An 18,648-nucleotide genomic window follows, 5' to 3' on the forward strand; every position below is an offset into this window, starting at 1 on the left:
GAAGATAGCTTTTGTTTTCCTGTTTTTGTGCTTGTTTAAATCTGCCCTTTTGTTAACTTTCTTTGGTGCAATGACACTCTTATGTTGTACAATTTGGAGTTGTCATTTTTGTTTTGTTCTTTAATTTGTTTTTGATTTGTTATTTCGACCGTGATTCTCATTGCCTATGGGAAATGGACAGGTAGTATGTCACGTGACGTACATGTTGCAACACTCAGCGATTTCAATGTATAGACACATCAGTTAGAAGTGAGCGCCACTTATGTATGTTTTGTTTGGGTAGAAAGAGTAGGTAAGTTATGGCGTTTGATACGCTGAAGACTTGCTTTCTCATTTTTCTTTTCATAAGTTAGGTTAGTTTTGAACTTGAGCTAGCTTGGGTTTTGTTTTTGTTCTTTTCTTTGGCGCCGCTTTTGTCCTTTTTCCCCGGTTTATTACTTTTGTTTCTTTTCTTTTTGTTTATGTAAATATTGTCTTTGTTTTTTTTGTTGTTTTTGTTACTTTGTTAGTATTTCACTATTGTATTATTATCCTTATTTTCTCACGCCTATTTTCTCTTTCTTTGATTGTAAAATAAATTCCGTTTTGTTGGCAGTTCTCGTAGCATTTCGTCTCTTGCTACCACCACCCGCACACGCAATGGTCACAATCTCAATGTTACCCCTTCTAACCCTAGACCAAAATTAGGAAGTTGTAACAGCTGATTTGCTGCTCAAGAAATGAAAACAGTTGTGCCGCTTTATATTTTTGTGTACACTAAAGTTCAAAATTTAGTTCAGTGAGATTTATTTAGTTTTTTTTTTTTTTTTTTTGAAGACATTAATAGCAAGAATACAAAAAAGTGGCAGTAAAGACTTGTTATAAAATATTTTTTAACTTTCCAACTTTTTTGTTTGTTTTACTTTGTATTCAAAGAATCCTAAAAAATGCATCATGGTTTACACAAAAAAATATCACACGGTCTGCATTACTGTTACACACAGAAGGGGACGGAGACACATGTAAAAGCGTATGTGATGTTTATTGAACAACCAGAGAGTTATAGCAGAGTGCAGGTAAGTCTATGCAGAAAAAGTTCTTAGCAGACAACTATCAAGGCAGTGATACTTGACTTAATCTTCTCTCCAGGTTACAAGGATGACAGGCAGACGAGGAACGGAGGATACCAGGAGGCATTCACTGAAGACACAGAGAACACGAGGGATCTTGGAAGACAATGGAGACAGGTAAGTAGTCCGTAACAGGAAGTATGTATTAACGAGACCGGACAGTGACTGAGTGCTCTGACGTGTCTTTTATTCTGCGGTGGTGATGAGTGTCAGATGTTGCTGATCAATACTCAGGAGAGGGAGTGCGACGTGATTGGTGAAGTGAAGTCAAGTCTGTGACAATTACCCAAAGTGATTTGCTGAAATCATAATGTGGATGGTGTGAGCACTAGCCAATAGGATTACCACTTGTGCGATTTCCCTGCTGATGAGGCTTCTGCTTGGTCTTAAATAACACAAATGGTATGTTCACAAATTAAACAATTTCTCAAAGAAGAACAATGAATTATCACTGTTTGCAATTTAGAGCTTGATATATAGACAAGGCCACTGCTGATAAAATGGGTGCCCTACATGAAAAATCCCATTTAGTTGGTCACATTCAGTACATTCAAATGCATTTGTTGAAGCAACCACACCATTAGCTTTATCTCTGTGGAGTGTCATGTTTTAAAGGACTTGTACCAAAGTGCTTTGCAAGTAAAGTTCTATAACAGTTGTGCTATTGAGCAAGTTTAGTAAAAGAAAAGAAAAAAAATCAAATTTCAAATTATGTTGAAATCTTTTCTTCACCTGACAGAAACTTAAGTGATTCTGAGTAAAACTGAGTAGTTTTACTGTGTTTAATATTCAATGGCATAATCAATAGAGATTGCATTGATACGAAAAAAGTAACAAAACATTTTTTTTTTCTGTTAAATGCATCAAATCAGAGGAGAATACTTTCTAATTATACAGCTATATATGCTACACAATCACAAGTATTAAATATGGTGAAAATACAAAAAACATTGTTGCAACATATATTAATTTGTTAGTGGGGACACATGTTCTTGAAAAAATGAGTTGAGACAGGCAAAATTATATTTAGTAGTAGTTCCTTCAAATAATTTACCACTTTGTTTATTATTGATGGATCTCTCTCAGCTCTCCATCTTGTTTGCTGCTCATAATTACTTTCTCTTTCAAAGTTTTTTCTGGGAGATCTGGGCTGTAAACCCATCACCTGCAGAGTTTGCCTCCTCCTCCTCTCCTCCTCCTCCAGGATAAGACGTGTATTTTCCTGAATTAATCTCTCTACTCTTTCTAGCATCTCATTGGTGTAGTGTTGCCCACCATTTACAGTGACAATTTTATCAATTTGGTCCAGCAACTGATTGACCTCTTCACGATTTTGTTCTTTATTGTTGAACATGTGATATCGTCCACTGTAAGTTTTGATGAAACTGAGAAGTTTTGGGTTGGTACGGACCAATTCGTGAATGTTTTTGCCCTTCAGTTGATCTCCACAAGTAAATATTACCATGGTGTATGTGGAGGATTCATTACCAAAAATGGCTTGAATGGTTTTAACAGCTTCTGCGTCTTCATCTGTGAATCTGCCCACGGGAATCACAATTAAGAAGACGTGTGGACCCGGAGCAGAGAGTGAAATACCATGTTTAATTCTTTGGATAATTTCATCTTTAGTTAGATTTGTGTCAAACACACCTGGAGAGTCAATGACAGATACTTTTCTGCCATTTATTATTTCATGAAATTTTTCACATTGTGCAGTCACAGAGGAGGATGATGCTTCTGATTTAAAAACATTTTTTCCCAGGATGGTGTTGCCTGTTGCACTTTTCCCCACTCCTGTTTTTCCAACCAAAAGAATCCGGAGCTCTTGACTTGGACTTGGACTTGGACGATACACTGTGTATTGAGAAAAATTGCAAATTGCAAATTGTATCGCTTTTCATTAGTTTACTTACAAAGAAACAACTTTAATACAATATTTGGGACCATTATTTAGAAAAACAAATACTTTACCTGGAATATGATTTTGTTGCCTGAACATCTAGAAATGATGTTTACAGTATTAAACATTTTATCACATTGTCATAAATTTCTATTTTTTTTTTTTTAAAGATATTTGGTTTATAGAGGGAAGAAGTATACAATATATACTTGTATAAATTTTCATATGCTGTACAATACTATAGATTTCAATGAAATAATATTTTAAGTCAAAAGCTAAGGTTATAGATAGTGTGGGTTCTGGATGTTCTTTCTTCGTGACTTGCACAAGATAAGAATTTTCTAACACATACCTTCACCACGATTATGCCAAGCACTACAAGTATAATGAAGGAAGACGAGACCCATGAGTTTGAGGTCGTTGTTGGTTTAGCAACAGAATTTTCAGTGTCCTCCATAACTAGTGAGAGAGTTCGGTCAAAACTGTTGTTCTTCCAACACAATCCTAAAATATGTGTAAAGACAACAGTCTGAAATTGGTGTTGAATTTGTAGGAATTTATGCAATCTCATTCCAATGTTTTTTTATGATCTGCTCAAGCTTCACTGAGGATTTAGGAGTAGGACTTTGTGCTTTTTTATAAAAATCATATGTGTTTGTACTACTACTACTACTACTAATAATAATAATAAAAGTATGTTAATCAAATTTTTACATTTACTAGTAAGATCAGGTTGGTATGGATGTATTATGGATACATTATGTGTTTAAATAGTGAATTAATTTGGATGTATTCTCATATTTGGACATTACAGCTAATGTTCAAATACCAGAATACAAAAAGAAAGGATCTCCAAACTGGCTGGTGCCCCAGTACCTTGTAGAACTGTCCTTGGATTCATATACAAAAGCAAAAATAAAATAAATAAAAATCTTTAAAATGGCAAAGGATGGCATCAACTTCTAACAAAGATTTATCAAACTGTATCTACACTAAGATTACATTATTTGCTCTCTGTGCATGGTCTCTTTTTCCCTCTATTCTCTCTGATCATATTTTTCGTGTATTGGTAGTCAGACTCCAGCTCTCACTTCATTATGGGGAAAATGCAAGCGACACATTTGTGTTACTGTACTTAGGAAACAAAGACTTACGACACATGTGTCTGAACAAAAACAAAGCAAAGCTGAACAGGCAGAGGTGAATGAACAGCACCGAAACAGCCTGTGTGACATTTAAATTCTCTATTGTAATGCGAATTCAGCACAGTGATTGGATTACAAGAGTTTCATTCTCATGAATAATGCATAGAAAAGTACAGAAACTGACGTATACTCTTGTAGACGCATACTCTCTGGCCACGTATATTTTTTTTTTCTGGACATTGGTCCAATTGTGCTTTTTAAACCGGAACAAAATGGCTCAAGAAAGAAAGAAAGAAAAAAAACACAACTTTCCTCTTAATCATAAACATAATCATCTATTAATATCCCAAAAAATGTGTTGTAGGGTTTCACTTTAAACACTGAATTTACAGTTATTTTTACCTGAAGCAAAATGTTTTTTTGTTGTTTTTTTTCAGCCAGTTAACACTCACCTTTGATGTGGAGCTCGTGAGAGTCTAGTTGCTTGTTATGCACAAAGAATTTTTAGAGTATCATTTACAAGTAGGTTTCCACGCCCTCTGTTCAAACAATAAACTACTGTCAACATGCTAGACTAGTTTCATTTCATGGTGTACATATATTAAAAGATACAATAAATGAAATCGAAAAAGTGTGTGTATTGAAAATAGTGTACGAATTGTTTATCCTCTCTTTTTTATACATTAAACATTACATTGTTAAATTTTATAAGTAGACTTGAAGTATATTTAAGTATATCCCTTTAAGTATGTTCTGTGAAGTACATAAAGAGTAGACAAAGTATACGTTGCTACATTTTTAAAAAGAAGTATACTAATAGCGCACTTGGATAAGCTTATTTTTTGTAAGGGGAGACTTGGGCTAGTTATGGTCCATGTGGCCCTTGTCTGTTATCCAGATCTGGGCCATCCCACGGCCATCATTGCCAATAAATGTCATAACAAAGCCTTATTTACTGAAATCACATGACTTTGGCAGTTTGATATGTGCTCCTAACAACTGCTTTGAAGCAAATGATTTGCTAAGGTTTCGAAGCGGCCATCACTAGCCTACTCTGTTATTCAAGTGCTCTGCCCAGTCTGGACAGAGGTGAATTTACCTGGCTTTGACTTCCTCTTTATTCAACTATGTTTAGCCCTGAAGTGGAATGCAGCCTCTCCCATTATTGAAATCCGAAAGCATGTTTCAGTATTTGACACACCTTGCAGAATATTTTTATCTTCTATTCATGAAGCAGGTGATATTTGTTATTTAATGTAATAACTGAAATCTTTGCTTTGTTTGTTAAAAACAAATGAAGTATTTAGAAGTACATTTACATAGCATTATGGCATGCTATTGTGTAGTCGTTTAAGCTCATGGTTTTAATTGAAAGATTGCTGCTTAAATTTACAGCTTTGGTGTTTTCAGCAGATTTATCAGTAATTTCTTACAATACAACACAGTATTACTGTGAAATAAGTACAAGCTAAGTAATTTTCTTAACACAACAAATATAAAATAACCAGATGGCACTGCATTGATTGAAGTCACCATTATGATTGTGATTAGTGTTCTTTTGGAGAAATTTATCTTTCTCCCTGGTATAATAGTATTATGTATTACAATAAAACACAATTAGTTGCATTGTGTAACATGGGGTAAATAAGCTAAGCTTAATTATACAATCTTAAATCTGATCATAACTTGTATGGAAATATTGTATGCATTCTAGAGCATACAATAGCATGCAATAGTGAACTTTAGAACGAGTCAACAACCAGGCATTAACAGATAAACAATCGACGTACAAAATAAAATACAAAAGCATTGTAGTACATTAAGCAAATTACAGTAATAGTGTCAAATAAAACTATTATTTTAAACAGAATATTTGGAGATGGCTTCAGTTGACAGAAAGAAAAACTATGCAAGTGTCATTTGAGGCTCCTCCTCTTCACAGATACCAAGTATAAAGATGAAAGCAATGAAAGTTGAAACTCAAACACAGCTACAGAAAATATACAAATTTTCACATCTATGGTGAAAGGTAGGATACGACTTATTCATTCCTGTTGATTAATAACATTTTAAAAACAAAAAATAATGCTTATACATAATATTAACTGATGTTTATCATATTAAATTTAATACCACAGCTCAATTCTGATGACCTGGTTTCAGTCTTTCTACAATGCTGTTGCAAATCTTTTACAGGTACTGTAATCACTATGAAAATATCATTGCTTCTTGTTTTGACTCTGACTGCTCTGTAGCTTCAGAATAGCTTGAAATACTGGTTTGACAAACTACTGTAGCCATAGGTAGAGAACTATACCTCAAACCATAAATCAATGACAGTTTTTCTGCCAGCATTTATAATGGAATATTTTCTGTATATTTTGTTCAGAAATGAGACGTTTCCTTTATTAGACAGCAAAACATGTTGTGAGTCATTCCTGTTGTGCAGTATAATGCCTGCACTGCAAAAAAAAAAAAACTACTTACTTAGATTTTTTTGTCTTGTTTCCAGTCCAAATACCTAAAAATTCTTAAATCAAGAAACAATTTCTAGACAAGTTTTGTGACGTGATTGAGCCATGAATGTATACAACAGGAATAAGTCCAGTAATATCTGTTATTACCATTGGTTTTTGTAGGAGGATGGATACATTCAGGATTCAGTATTTTTCAAATAACAGAATAATTTCTGGTGGATCAGACCTCATAAAAATAAATATTTTTTGAAGTATATTTATATTTTTTAATTTCACACATAAATGCTATTTAACAATTGAATGCATGTTATGCAATTGTACACTTATTTGCAGATTGGGACTTCATTCAGTGGTGGTCTGGAAGAAAATGAGACTGGTAAAACAATAATAATCATAATCACTATCTTAGCCTTAAATCGGTAGGCTTTTAAAAGTTGTAAACATTTTTTGTGCTTTGTATCCAAAAGCAAAACTAATTATGATAAAAATAAATAAATAAAAATAAATAAACATTTCATTGTCATGCAAATGATTGAGTAATGAAAAATAATGAAAATGAGTAATAAGTCCTGGCATGTAATTCATGTCATCTAACAGAACAAAAAAGTGAACTCCGGATTGTCCTGCTTGGAAAGACTGGGGTTGGGAAAAGTGCAACAGGAAACACCATCCTTGGAGAAGAAGTCTTCAATTCCACTGCTTTAGCTTCATCTGTTACTCGACAATGTAGAAAGGGATTTAGGGTTATTAACGGAAGAAAAATTTCAATTGTTGACACTCCTGGTCTTTTTGACACAAGTATGACCAAAGAAGAGGTAGAGAAAGAAATTAAGTTGTGTATATCCCTTTCTGCTCCAGGCCCACATGCCTTTCTAGTTGTTATTAAACCAGAAAGATTCACAAACGAAAATTCAAAAACAATAGAATATATAGAACAATTATTTGGTAAAGAAGCTATAAATTATACCATGGCACTGTTAACTCGCAGAGATCAACTTGATGGGCAGGACATTAAAGCATTTGTGCGCAACAATAAAGCACTACGAGCATTTGTTAGGCGCTGTGGGGGACACTGTGTTTGGATTGACAACATCAAGCAGGATTCAGAACAGGTTATACAACTACTACACAATATTGATGAAATGGTTCTTGATAATGGTGGGGAATACTACACTAATGACTTGCTTCAGGAGGCAGAGACAGCAATTGAGTTAGAGAAACAACGACTCCTGAAAGAGAGTGAAGAGAAAAGAAAGAAGGAGATGGAGATTCTAGAGCATCAATATCAAGGGGAACAACTACAGAAAATGAAAAAGCAATTAGCAGAGAAACAGGAGGAACTGGCAAGAATTGAAGCTGAGAAAAGGAATAGTTTCCTTTTAAACAAATTAGTGGGATTGGTCTGCCAAGTTATTAGCTTTTGGTTTTCAAAATAAACAGTCCCAGTGTAATATACTCTTTATTAACTTGCCTCAGCAGAACTTTAGAAGAGCAAATGTTTTAAAAAATTTTGTTTACAGATTTTCTGTTCTTTGTCATGTCACTGGACTGTTTGCGATAGCAGAAGAGAGCTGAAAAAATGCTAAATCAGTGAAGAGAAGACTAAACAATTCCACCCAACACAATGTTTATTACAAACCTCATGATGTACTATTTTATTTATGATCTTGTTAATGACAGCAGCCCAAATTCCAGGAAAATTCTTTTTTTTTTTTATGTTTTAGTTTAGCTATTGCTGAGAAGTTATTTTCAGTTAGACACCACGCTAACGCTAGCTAGTAGTGCTATTAAGAGGATAGGTCCCAGTTTTGTAGTCTATTTGCTTTATTCCAGTCATGTCATTGTCATATGAGGGAAAGTTATGTAGGTTTTGTTTTAATCTTGATCCATCCTGTGTAACGTTGCTTGTATTGAGCTGTATGTAGCTATAAAGCTCTACGCTATGGCATACTGGATTAAAGTGTATAAACTACATTAAGTGAGATGAAATGTTACATTTTACAGTTGTTGCATATTTGAAAAATGAAAATATAAAAAAAAAAATTTTTTTAGTATATATATATATATATATATATATATATATATATATATATATATATATATACACACAGGTGCATTTCAATAAATTAGAATATCATGAATTTTTTTTTTCCTGTAATTTAATTCAAAAAGTAAAACTTAAATATTTTCTGGATTTATTAGACATAAAGTAAAGTATTTCCAGACTTTTTTGTTTTCATTTTGATGATTACAGCTTGCTGCTCATCAAAATCAAAAAATCAGAATCTCAAATTATCAGAGTATTTAATTTCAAGTTCTATTAAATTTCCGTTCTCAGGGTATAAATACTGGGTTTAGGTCAGTAATCCCAACAGCAGTCATGGGGAAGTCTGCTGACTTGACAGTTGTCCAGAAGACGATCATCAAGACTCTCTACAATTAGGGTAAGCCACAGAGGGTCACTGCTGAAAGAGCTGGCTGTTCACAGAGTGCTGTGTCAAAGCATATTCATGGAAAAAGACTGGAAGGAAAAAGTGTGGTAGGAGAAGGTGAACAAGTGAAAGGAATGACCGCAGGCTTGAGAAGATTGTCAGGCGAAGCCGATTTAAGAACTTAGGAGAGCTTCAAAAGAAGTGGACTGAAGCTGGAGTCAGTGCATCAAGAGCCACCACACACAGACTGTGACGAGCAGGGCGGGCGAGAGCCGTGAGGGAACGGCGCGAGGCCGGTGACGCGAGTGACAATGAGCGTCACCTGCGAGGCGTGCCGGCCTCGAGTCTCTCATGGAGGAGCTCCGGAGGCATAAAAGGAGGAGCGACATCAGTGAAGGACGAGAGAGGACCAGGCCTGGACTTTATTTTACGTTTTATTATGTTTGTGTGGCCGGCAGACGTCCGCGAGGGTCTGCCGGCATTACTTTCGTTTTGTTCTTTGTTTATTTTATATTAAAGTTTTGTTGAACGTTCGCCGGTTCCCGCCTCCTTCTTCCCACATCTATGAACCGTGTTACATTGGTGCCGAAACCCGGGAGGAAGGAGGGACATGCTGTCGAAGAGCCCTCGCTGCTGAGGGGGATCGCGGTGCTGCGGAGTTCGGGCAGCGCGGGAGTGTGTGTAGACCGCGAGAGGCTGCCCGAGGCGGTGGTGCTGGAGCCTTGTGAAAGGTGGGACGGAGACCCGGATGCCGTGCTCCTGGGACGAGGTGGGGTGGCTGCCGTCCTGGACCTGGAGGGAGTGGAGGAGTCGCCGCCGTCTGCCGTGGGCCGGAGCCTGCTGCCGTCCGCCATGAAGGGGAGGAGCAGGGGACGGGGGACTCGCTGCCGGCTGCCCTCAGTCGGAGGAGCCATCGCCGGCCGCCAGGAGGCGGTCGAGGATCGGGCCGTCCACCGAGCGTCCAGTGCCACCGCATGGCACCGCGAGGAAGAGCCTCCCGGCTGGCTGAGGACCGGGCGGCAGTGTGTCTGGGAACCGGACCAAGAATTTTTTTTTTTTCTTTCTTTTTCCTCTCTCCCCTCTCTCGTCCTGTCGCTCCCCTTGCTTCCGTCTCCTTTCTCTCGTCTCGTCTGTCCTTACCCCCAGGTGCTGCGGCCGCCGAGACAGGCCCCGGGGGGGAGTAAGCGCAGTCGCGGGAGTACCCCCCGGCCTGCGAGGGGCGTTGGGGGTATGTGACGAGCAGGGCGGGCGAGAGCCGTGAGGGAACGGCGCGAGGCCGGTGACGCGAGTGATAATGAGCGTCACCTGCGAGGCGTGCCGGCCTCGAGTCTCTCACGGAGGAGCTCCGGAGGCATAAAAGGAGGAGCGACATCAGTGAAGGACGAGAGAGGACCAGGCCTGGACTTTATTTTACGTTTTATTATGTTTGTGTGGCCGGCAGACGTCCGCGAGGGTCTGCCGGCATTACTTTCGTTTTGTTCTTTGTTTATTTTATATTAAAGTTTTGTTGAACGTTCGCCGGTTCCCGCCTCCTTCTTCCCACATCTATGAACCGTGTTACACAGACATCTTCAGAAAATGGGCTACAACTGTCACATTCCACGTACCAAGCCACTTCTGAACCAAAGACAACGTCAGAAGCGTCTTACCTGGTCTAAGGAGAAAAAGAACTGGACTGTTGCTCAGTGGTCCGAAGTCCTCTTTTCAGATGAAAGTAAATTTTGCATTTCATTTGGAAATTAAGGTCCCAGAGTCTGGAGCAGGAGTGGAGAGGCACAGAAGCCATGTTGCTTGAAGTCCAGTGAGAAGTTTTCACAGTCAGTGATGATTTGGGCTGCCATGTCATCTGCTGGTGTTGGTTCACTGTGTTTTCTGAAGTCCACAGTCAACACCGCCATCTACCAGGAAATTTTTGAGCACTTCATGCTTCCTTCTGCTGACAAGCTTTATGGAGATGCTGATTTCATTTTCCAGCAGGATTTGCCACACTGCCAAAGGTACCAAAAGCTGGTTCAATGACCATGGTGTTACTCTGCTTGATTGGCCAGCAAACTCGCCTGACCTGAACCCCATAGAGAATCTATGAGAGGAAGATGAGAGACACCAGACCCAACAATGCAGATGACCTGAAGGGCCGCTATCAAAGCAACCTGGGCTTCATTACACCTGAGCAGTTCCACAGGCTGATTGTGTCCACACTTCATTGATGCAGTAATTCATGCAAAAGGAAGCCCAACCAAGTATTGAGTGCATAGAAATGAACATACTTTTCAGAAGCCTGACATTTCTGTTTAAAATATCTTTTTTTATTGATCTTATGAAGTATTCTAATTTGTTTAGATAGTGAATTGGTGGGTTTTTGTTAAATGTGAGCCAAAATCATCACAATTAAAAGAACTAAAGACTTTAAGTACTTCAGTCTGTGTGCATTGAATTTATTTAATACACGAGTTCCACAATTTGAGTTGAAATATTGAAATAAACAAACTTTTCAACGACATTCTAATTTATTGAGATGCACATGTATATAGTCAGTGAAACGTTTTTCAATGTTTATTAAACTTTGTTAAGCACCTTTGGTGAAGCATTGTCTGTTTTCTTGGAGTTTTAAAATGTCTTAAATTTTACAATATTGAGCCTTAAAGGTCAAATAGTCAATAATTTAATTGATGGGGTCTTAATTACAACAATAAACTTTAGCATGTTATACCATACTGATGTCTAGAGAGAAAGCCATTTTATCTGTCCCACTTTCTGTGGAATAAAGTCCTGCTCAGATGTATTACAGTAGCTGCTTTCTGTCTAAACAAAAGGAAAATGTTAAATTACCCATCATATTCCTACCTAAATTTAACATCTGAACTGGACAAAATATTTAGCACTGCCTTTTATGCTTAACTTGAACAAGAAAAAAACATTTATTTAAAATATGAAATAAATTTCATAGAAAGCATAAAATTGAACTTCATACGTACCTCATACGTCAACACATTGTTACAACACTAAATTTATGTTTTAAAACAAATTATAAGTAAACTGTTTCTTGCAAATTGTTTCAATTCATTTTTTGCAAAATAGAACCTTATAATTCCAAGCGAAAAGTGTACAGAGCACTCACTCCAAACAAATATGCCTATCCACCTTATTTTTACAGTTTACTGCACTTTGATATTGTTCTCGTTATTTCCATTATAGCAGCAAATAAATCAGAAATCTCGCACATTCACAGAAAACACCTTATTTCCGCATTGAAAAATAAGGTGGATAGACTAAACTAGTGATGGGTGATTTCAAATCACTGCGTCATTTAGCCCAAAAGTGTAGGCCCCGCCCACAATGTGATAAAAACTAACTAAAATAAGAAACCATCTTGGTAAAAAACATATTTGAAGTGTAATTTGTTTGTTTAGTTTGTCTCACATCCTATTAGATTGCATGGAAAGGGGTTTATGACCTATACTGGATCAGCCACTTGGGGGTTATCAAAACATTTTGGCTTCACTTTTCAGAACTTGTGCAGCACATTTTGTATCAAACCACCAAAGTCACATGATTTCAGTAAATTAGGCTTTGTTATGTCATAACTGTTTGAAATGTTACAAAATTTTAATGGTTGACCACTGGGGTACAATGATATGTGAACCCTGCTGAGTATGGACTCCCAAACCTGCCAAAATTAAAAAAAAAAAAAAATAAATATATAGAGAAAAGCAAATAATAATAATAATTATTATTATTTATACATTTATTTCCTTATGTTTCCGCATTCCACATTATTTATACATTTATTTCCTTATGTTTCCACATTTATTTATTTTTTATTTTATTTATTTATACATTTATTCATTTAAATTTTTATTTATTTCCACATTTATTTATGTATTTATTTCCATATTTGTTCATTTTCACATTGCTACATTTCTTTATTTCTATATTTACATATTTCTACATTTCTTGTGTAGCCTACTGATGAGCCTGCGATACTGGGATGGATGATTTGGATAGGTAGTATGGTCAAAATCTTATATCACGGGTTAAGTAATATCACCCTAACTGTACTGTGTGACATGGATAGGCTACTCTTGGCCGTAGAACATCATCTGGTCTGATTTTTAAAAATGTCCTGCGCTGGCAAACATGAACAGCAACATCTTCAACAGATCTGATAACAGGGACTCTGAAATGGAAGCGCTTGTTATTTTCCATTATTAATCATTTGAATGATTGGGCTTGCATTTGATTGAGATGCACATGCCCCACATGTGATAAATGCTTAAAATACAATGCATATTTCAAAGATCTGATAATATAATAATTCCTCAATACTTATTTTCTATTAAGTGGCGGTAGTCTTCAGCCTACCCCCGTAAACTGATGTCCAGGGGCAACCTTATTAAATGTATGAACGGTACATTAATTCCAATCAATAAATTCAGTTAGATGATAAGGCTGTAGGGCCGTTACCAGTAAAATCCAAACAGAGCTTCATCAGAGCCAACAATACAGAAGAGACATGAATGCATTTACACAGCATTAGCCTACAAGTGCATTAAAATGTTATGATGAGATAAATGTTTTACAATTTGAAGACAGAAATATGACATGATGGAATCAATGAAATGATACATTTAATATGAAACTAGAACAGACAGCAGGTGGCAGCAAGTCACTGTCTTATTAATGAGCGAGTTCAATCCATTCATTTGATTCCTTCAAATACGCTGATTCGAAAACAATAGGTTACTTGTGTAACCCTGGTTCTCTGATAGCATTAAGTGAGGTGTCTCACTATGTCTCACTAGCTCTATTACATTACGCCAGCCCCAATTGGCTGGCAGACATGACGTCGTGTCAGGGAGTGGCTTCCCCACCCTTAGTATAAAGGGAGCGACACAACGTCACTAAGACATTCAAAACAAGCACACCTCTTCCTCGCTTACACACAGCAAGGAGGTTGTCTGGTGAGACACCTCACTTAATGCTATCAGAGAACCGGGGTTACGCAAGTAACCTATTGTTCTCTTTCAAGCATACGTTTCGGTGTCTCACTGTGGGATATCCTAACTCCCGTATTGCCAGATAGCTTGTTTCGAGGTCTCCTGCCAACCACAATCACTGTATCCGGGGCCGAATGGTCATGACTCGTGACTCATATTCCTACACTCAAAACTGCATGTGCTAAAGTTTGAACTGTAACATCCAGCTTATAAAACCTTGCAAATGTATGCGGCGAAGACCAACTCGCCACTTCACAAAAATCCTGTATCGTGACTCCTTTAAATAGAGCCCACGATGTTGACATTCCCCTTGTCGAGTGTGCACGTAACCCAGGAGGGGACACAAGACCCTTACTGGAATATGCCAACGAAATCGCTTCTACTATCCAGTGCGATAAAAATTGCTTAGTAATTGGCTTCCCTGTACAAGGTTTCGTCCAAGATACGAAAAGCTAATCACTCTCCCTGAACCCTCTAGTTCTTTGTGTATAAATGCGTAAAGCACGCACTGGGCACAACGCATTCAACTTTTGCTGTTCTGATGAAGCAAAAGGTGGTGGATGAAAGGCTCTTAGCTCAAGAGGAATGATAGCACCAAGTATTTTGGGCATGAATGCAGGATTGGGTTTCAGAACTACCCCTGCATCACCAGGCATGAACTGCATACACGCTGAGTGCACTGAAAGCGCGTGAATCTCGCTTACGCGCTTTGCCAAGGCCAATGCTAACAGCAGTGCCATCTTAAATGATAATATCTTGAAATCAACCTTGTCCAGCGGCTCAAATGGGGACATGGAGAGAGCATCAAGCACCAAACCCAAATCCCATGAGGAGGAAAGCGGTTTTGAAACTGGCAAAATGCGGCACGTGCCCTTCATAAATCTGCACACCAAAGGATGCTGCCCCACAGTTTTATTATCAAAACCAATGTGGCAAGCAGATATAGCGGCCAGATACACTTTTATGGTTGAAAACGCTTTCCCTTGATCTATCAAATCATGAAGGAATGATAGAACAACTGCGACTGAACACTGAAAAGGAATTCGTGTTTGGTTGTGCACCAGCGCTCAAACACGCCCCATTTGCATTCATAAAGAGACCTAGTTGACGAGGCTCTAGCATTTTGTATGGTTCTGATAACGCTGTCAGGCAGACCAGTTGTATTTAAATTGAACCACTCATGGGCCAGGCCCATAGTGCCAGGCATTCTGGATGAGGGTGAAAAATCTCCCCTTCTGCTTGTGACAAAAGGTCTCAGCGCAGCGGGAGAGGCCATGGGTCTTCGTACAGCATATGTATGATCTCCGCTAGCCAATATTTCCCTGGCCACCTCGGGAAACAGATCCACTGTCGCCCTGCCGTATATGCTCCAAATCTGCTCGACCACCTCCCTGTGCAATTTCCACTCCCCATAGAGGGCATTCCCCTGGACAGCAGATCCACACCCTGGTTCATGACACCCTGTACGTGCGTCGCTCTCAGGGATAAAAGATTGGCATTGCCCCATAGAATCAGTTTGCGTGCTAACGTGTGCAAGGGAAGTGATCCGAGACCTCCCTGTCTGTTTATGTAGGCCACAACTGTTGTGTTGTCCGTTCTCACGAGAACATGAAGCCCTTTCAGAAAAGGGAGAAAATGCTTCAGCGTCAGAAAAACGGCTAGCATTTCCAGTTTATGTGAAAACTGGACAGATGAGGACCCCATCTTCCATTCACTATCCTGCCCTCGTGAATGCCCCCCCAACCGGACAACGACGCGTCCGTTGTTATGACTTTTCTGGCTCGAACCACGCCCATGGGAACCCCTTGAATCAGAAAGTTCGGGTGTCTCCACTGGCGCAGTGCCAAAACTGCCTCTGACGTCACTCTCACTCTCCTCCGGGAGTGACGTATCGGGTCCAGCCTCAGAGACTCCATTCACTATCCTGCCCTCGTGAATGCCCCCCCAACCGGACAACGACGTGTCCGTTGTTATGACTTTTCTGGCTCGAACCACGCCCATGGGAACCCCTTGAATCAGAAAGTTAAGGTGTCTCCACTGGCGCAGTGCCAAAACTGCCTCTGACGTCACTCTCACTCTCCTCCGGGAGTGATGTATCGGGTCCAGCCTCAGAGACGCTACCCAGCGCTGAAACTCTCTCATGAACAGTCTGCCTAAGGGAATAACTATCAGGGCTGAGGCCATCAGTCCTAATAGTCTGAGGCATGTGCGAAAGGAAACGCTTTTTCCCATCTGAAAATCTGTCATGTCACTTGTATTGTTTTGAATGGGAGAAAGTGAAACATGCAATATGGCGGAATAAGTCCCGCCTTCTAAATAAGAGCCAATCGCCAACTGTTAAAGTCATTGGGTGCTTCTCAATATCCCTCCTCGTTTCCTTGCTCCTCCGTCCTCCATCCTATGACCCGGAAACCGATGGAGCTCAGCCATCTTGAAGGACATCTTAATTCTCTAATTGCACCGCGAGGAGGTGAGGAACGAGGAGTGAGGAAGCTTCCCGAGGAGTCATGAGCGAGGATACACAGGTGCATCCTTTGCGGAAGACTTTCTCCTCGAGAAACCTGATGCACGCATAAATTCTCCTCCCCCATCATATCTGTCACAATAATTTAAATGTATGCTTTAATGTATGCAGTTTAAATAAACTTTACATGTCACATATTTCAACGGGGCATCTTGCTTTATTAATATTTATTATATTTTTTAATAACCAAACTTTAACAACATATGGGTAGATCCCTCATGCGCAGCTGATGACGCTTTGAAGTGACGCTAAAGGTAGTGAGGATATATCATTTCACTTGATTCATTTCCTCCGTCCTCGCGTCTTTTCCTTGTTTCCTTCCCTCAAGTCCTGAAGGGGTGGAGCTAAGACGCGAGGAAAGGAAGCGAGGAAAGGAAACGAGGATGCACAAATAAGAATTGAGAAGCACCCATTGCGTCACTGCAGCGGCCGTTAGAAGCACCGGTTTCTATAGAAACAGTCAGACGCGCACCTCCGAAATGAGGCACAAGAGACGCGCATTTAGGTCTGCGCATGCGCATTAGCTTGATCCAGCATAAAAATACAGGTTTTTTTGTCATGATTTGAGCGTTTGGAAAAAAAATTATGAGACAGTTGAAATTTAATCGAAAGCTTGGCAAACAGCTTTGGAGCTGCATGATGCCCAGGATGCCCGAGAGGCATTTCAAAGATGGCCGCCGAGTGAAATGACTTGTCTTAAAGGGACTTTGTACATTACATCACTTGTTAAATGGTTATTTAACAATCAATTAGCCCATTCATTCCTGCATTTCTAATTCTTTTTTTTTTGCCCCCCAAAAATTTTTAGCACCAGCTGCCACTGCTAACTGGTGTCAGTCAACACTGACGGAGCACATGCAGACGGCCGTTCAAACGGATTCATTATTAAGTAGCTACAAGGAGGAGAATGCTTTTCCCAACTTCCTTAATTATCACTGTATTATACACTAACAAGCTCTATGTGCGAAAATGCAGAACATGAAAGAGATCATGGATGTGTTCATGAAAATCGTCTGCTCAATACGTGCACGCTCACTTCAGAGACGGCTGTTTGTTTCGTGCGTATTTTTGGAGGAAGCCGATTCGCGCGCTGTTCTCCTGCTAGTTGTCATGGCAACTGAATAAACAATCTTGCCTGTTAAAAATGTATTAGTCAAATGCAAGTCAGACAGAAACAAAAAGGATAAGAAAGGGCATCGTTATATTTCTTTTTAGTAAAATTTAACAAAAGCATAATTATGAGCGATCTACCAGCATTGTCTTTGCCTTTTGGAAAATCGCAGAAAATAAGCTCTGTGTTTAACAAAGGGTTATGACACTTACACGTTTTGTCTATCAAGGTAATCTTTACAAGTTAACACAACATTTATAGATTTTGAAGCCTAAATAAAGTGGTCAGATATAAAAGGCTAACAGTAGGCTATAAACGGACTACAGCACACCATGGTCGCGGATCAACGTCGTCACCACCAAGCTTCCTCAAACTTTATTTAAAAAACAACTTTATTTAAAAACATGCTCGCTGATTATGATCTGCGATGTGTATGAATACTGAACACTTTTTCATGAAATGCTGTCCTGTTTGTCATGATAATGTCGAAAGCCCCCGCCAAAAGAAGTAGTCCCTTTTAGCAATTTGTTAGCAACCGCCAATTTTAAGACACAATAAAGGTGTAAAGAAATCACAAGCAGGTTATAACTGGTGTGTTTTATATCATAGATCAAAACTTGAAAGTATTTAGAGGCTTTGTTAACCACAGACCTTATTTCAGGTGATTTAGCAAAAACCCATTCAAAAAACCCATAGACTTGATGGCGTTAGAACCGGAAGCCCTAAAATGCTAACTCGCTTCCGGGTTTTGCCTACAAAAATGCGTCATCCCTGAGGTACTCTATTGGGCACCCTTGGTATAAACACTTGCTTTATGAGCTTTCAAATATAGTAGGATATTCACGGCTATAATTTATTGCCACCTTCTGGATAAATGTTGCATCTACAGAAATAAAACACTTATTGTAATCACATAAAATAAGATGCCTTTTTTCCCCATGAAAAGAGTGATC

The 18,648-nt window shown here is 38.8% G+C and overlaps 2 protein-coding genes across 3 annotated transcripts; one reads left to right on the forward strand and one right to left on the reverse strand.

Annotated features, from left to right (window-relative positions):
* Window positions 1–960: 960 nt before the first annotated feature.
* On the reverse strand, window positions 961–5,421 carry LOC125252935 (GTPase IMAP family member 4-like). Of its 2 annotated transcripts, XM_048166615.1 has the most exons (4): window positions 4,607–5,421; window positions 3,362–3,513; window positions 3,081–3,108; window positions 961–2,963 (listed from the first exon to the last, which is right to left on the reverse strand). In XM_048166615.1, the coding sequence occupies exons 2-4, from the start codon at window positions 3,464–3,466 to the stop codon at window positions 2,083–2,085; spliced, it is 1,014 nt and encodes a 337-aa protein (XP_048022572.1). In that variant the 5' UTR covers window positions 3,467–3,513; window positions 4,607–5,421; the 3' UTR covers window positions 961–2,082. The 2 variants fall into 2 exon arrangements, with proteins under 2 accessions (XP_048022572.1, XP_048022571.1); XM_048166614.1 differs by lacking the exon at window positions 4,607–5,421 and having other exon boundaries at window positions 3,362–3,649.
* A 689-nt stretch (window positions 5,422–6,110) lies between these two features.
* On the forward strand, window positions 6,111–8,668 carry LOC125252938 (GTPase IMAP family member 7-like). Its single transcript, XM_048166617.1, has 4 exons — window positions 6,111–6,183; window positions 6,293–6,350; window positions 6,965–7,007; window positions 7,229–8,668. The coding sequence occupies exons 2-4, from the start codon at window positions 6,303–6,305 to the stop codon at window positions 8,065–8,067; spliced, it is 930 nt and encodes a 309-aa protein (XP_048022574.1). The 5' UTR covers window positions 6,111–6,183; window positions 6,293–6,302; the 3' UTR covers window positions 8,068–8,668.
* Window positions 8,669–18,648: the final 9,980 nt, after the last annotated feature.

This window comes from Megalobrama amblycephala, linkage group LG18 (genome assembly GCF_018812025.1).
Source record: "Megalobrama amblycephala isolate DHTTF-2021 linkage group LG18, ASM1881202v1, whole genome shotgun sequence".
NCBI lineage: Eukaryota > Metazoa > Chordata > Actinopteri > Cypriniformes > Xenocyprididae > Megalobrama > Megalobrama amblycephala.

What these genes read in the sequence shown, in the direction of transcription:
- LOC125252935 (XM_048166614.1), bottom strand. Translation starts at nt 3,580, where the DNA reads ATGAGATTGCATAAATTCCTACAAATTCAACACCAATTTCAGACTGTT. An exon ending in TTGGCATAATCGTGGTGAAG is followed by an intron (nt 3,109 to 3,361) that starts GTATGTGTTAGA and finishes CATCATTTCTAG; the next exon opens with ATGTTCAGGCAACAAAATCA. An exon ending in GCAACAAAATCATATTCCAG is followed by an intron (nt 2,964 to 3,080) that starts GTAAAGTATTTG and finishes CTCAATACACAG; the next exon opens with TGTATCGTCCAAGTCCAAGT.
- LOC125252938 (XM_048166617.1), top strand. Translation starts at nt 6,303, where the DNA reads ATGACCTGGTTTCAGTCTTTCTACAATGCTGTTGCAAATCTTTTACAG. An exon ending in CTGTTGCAAATCTTTTACAG is followed by an intron (nt 6,351 to 6,964) that starts GTACTGTAATCA and finishes ACTTATTTGCAG; the next exon opens with ATTGGGACTTCATTCAGTGG. An exon ending in TCTGGAAGAAAATGAGACTG is followed by an intron (nt 7,008 to 7,228) that starts GTAAAACAATAA and finishes GTCATCTAACAG; the next exon opens with AACAAAAAAGTGAACTCCGG.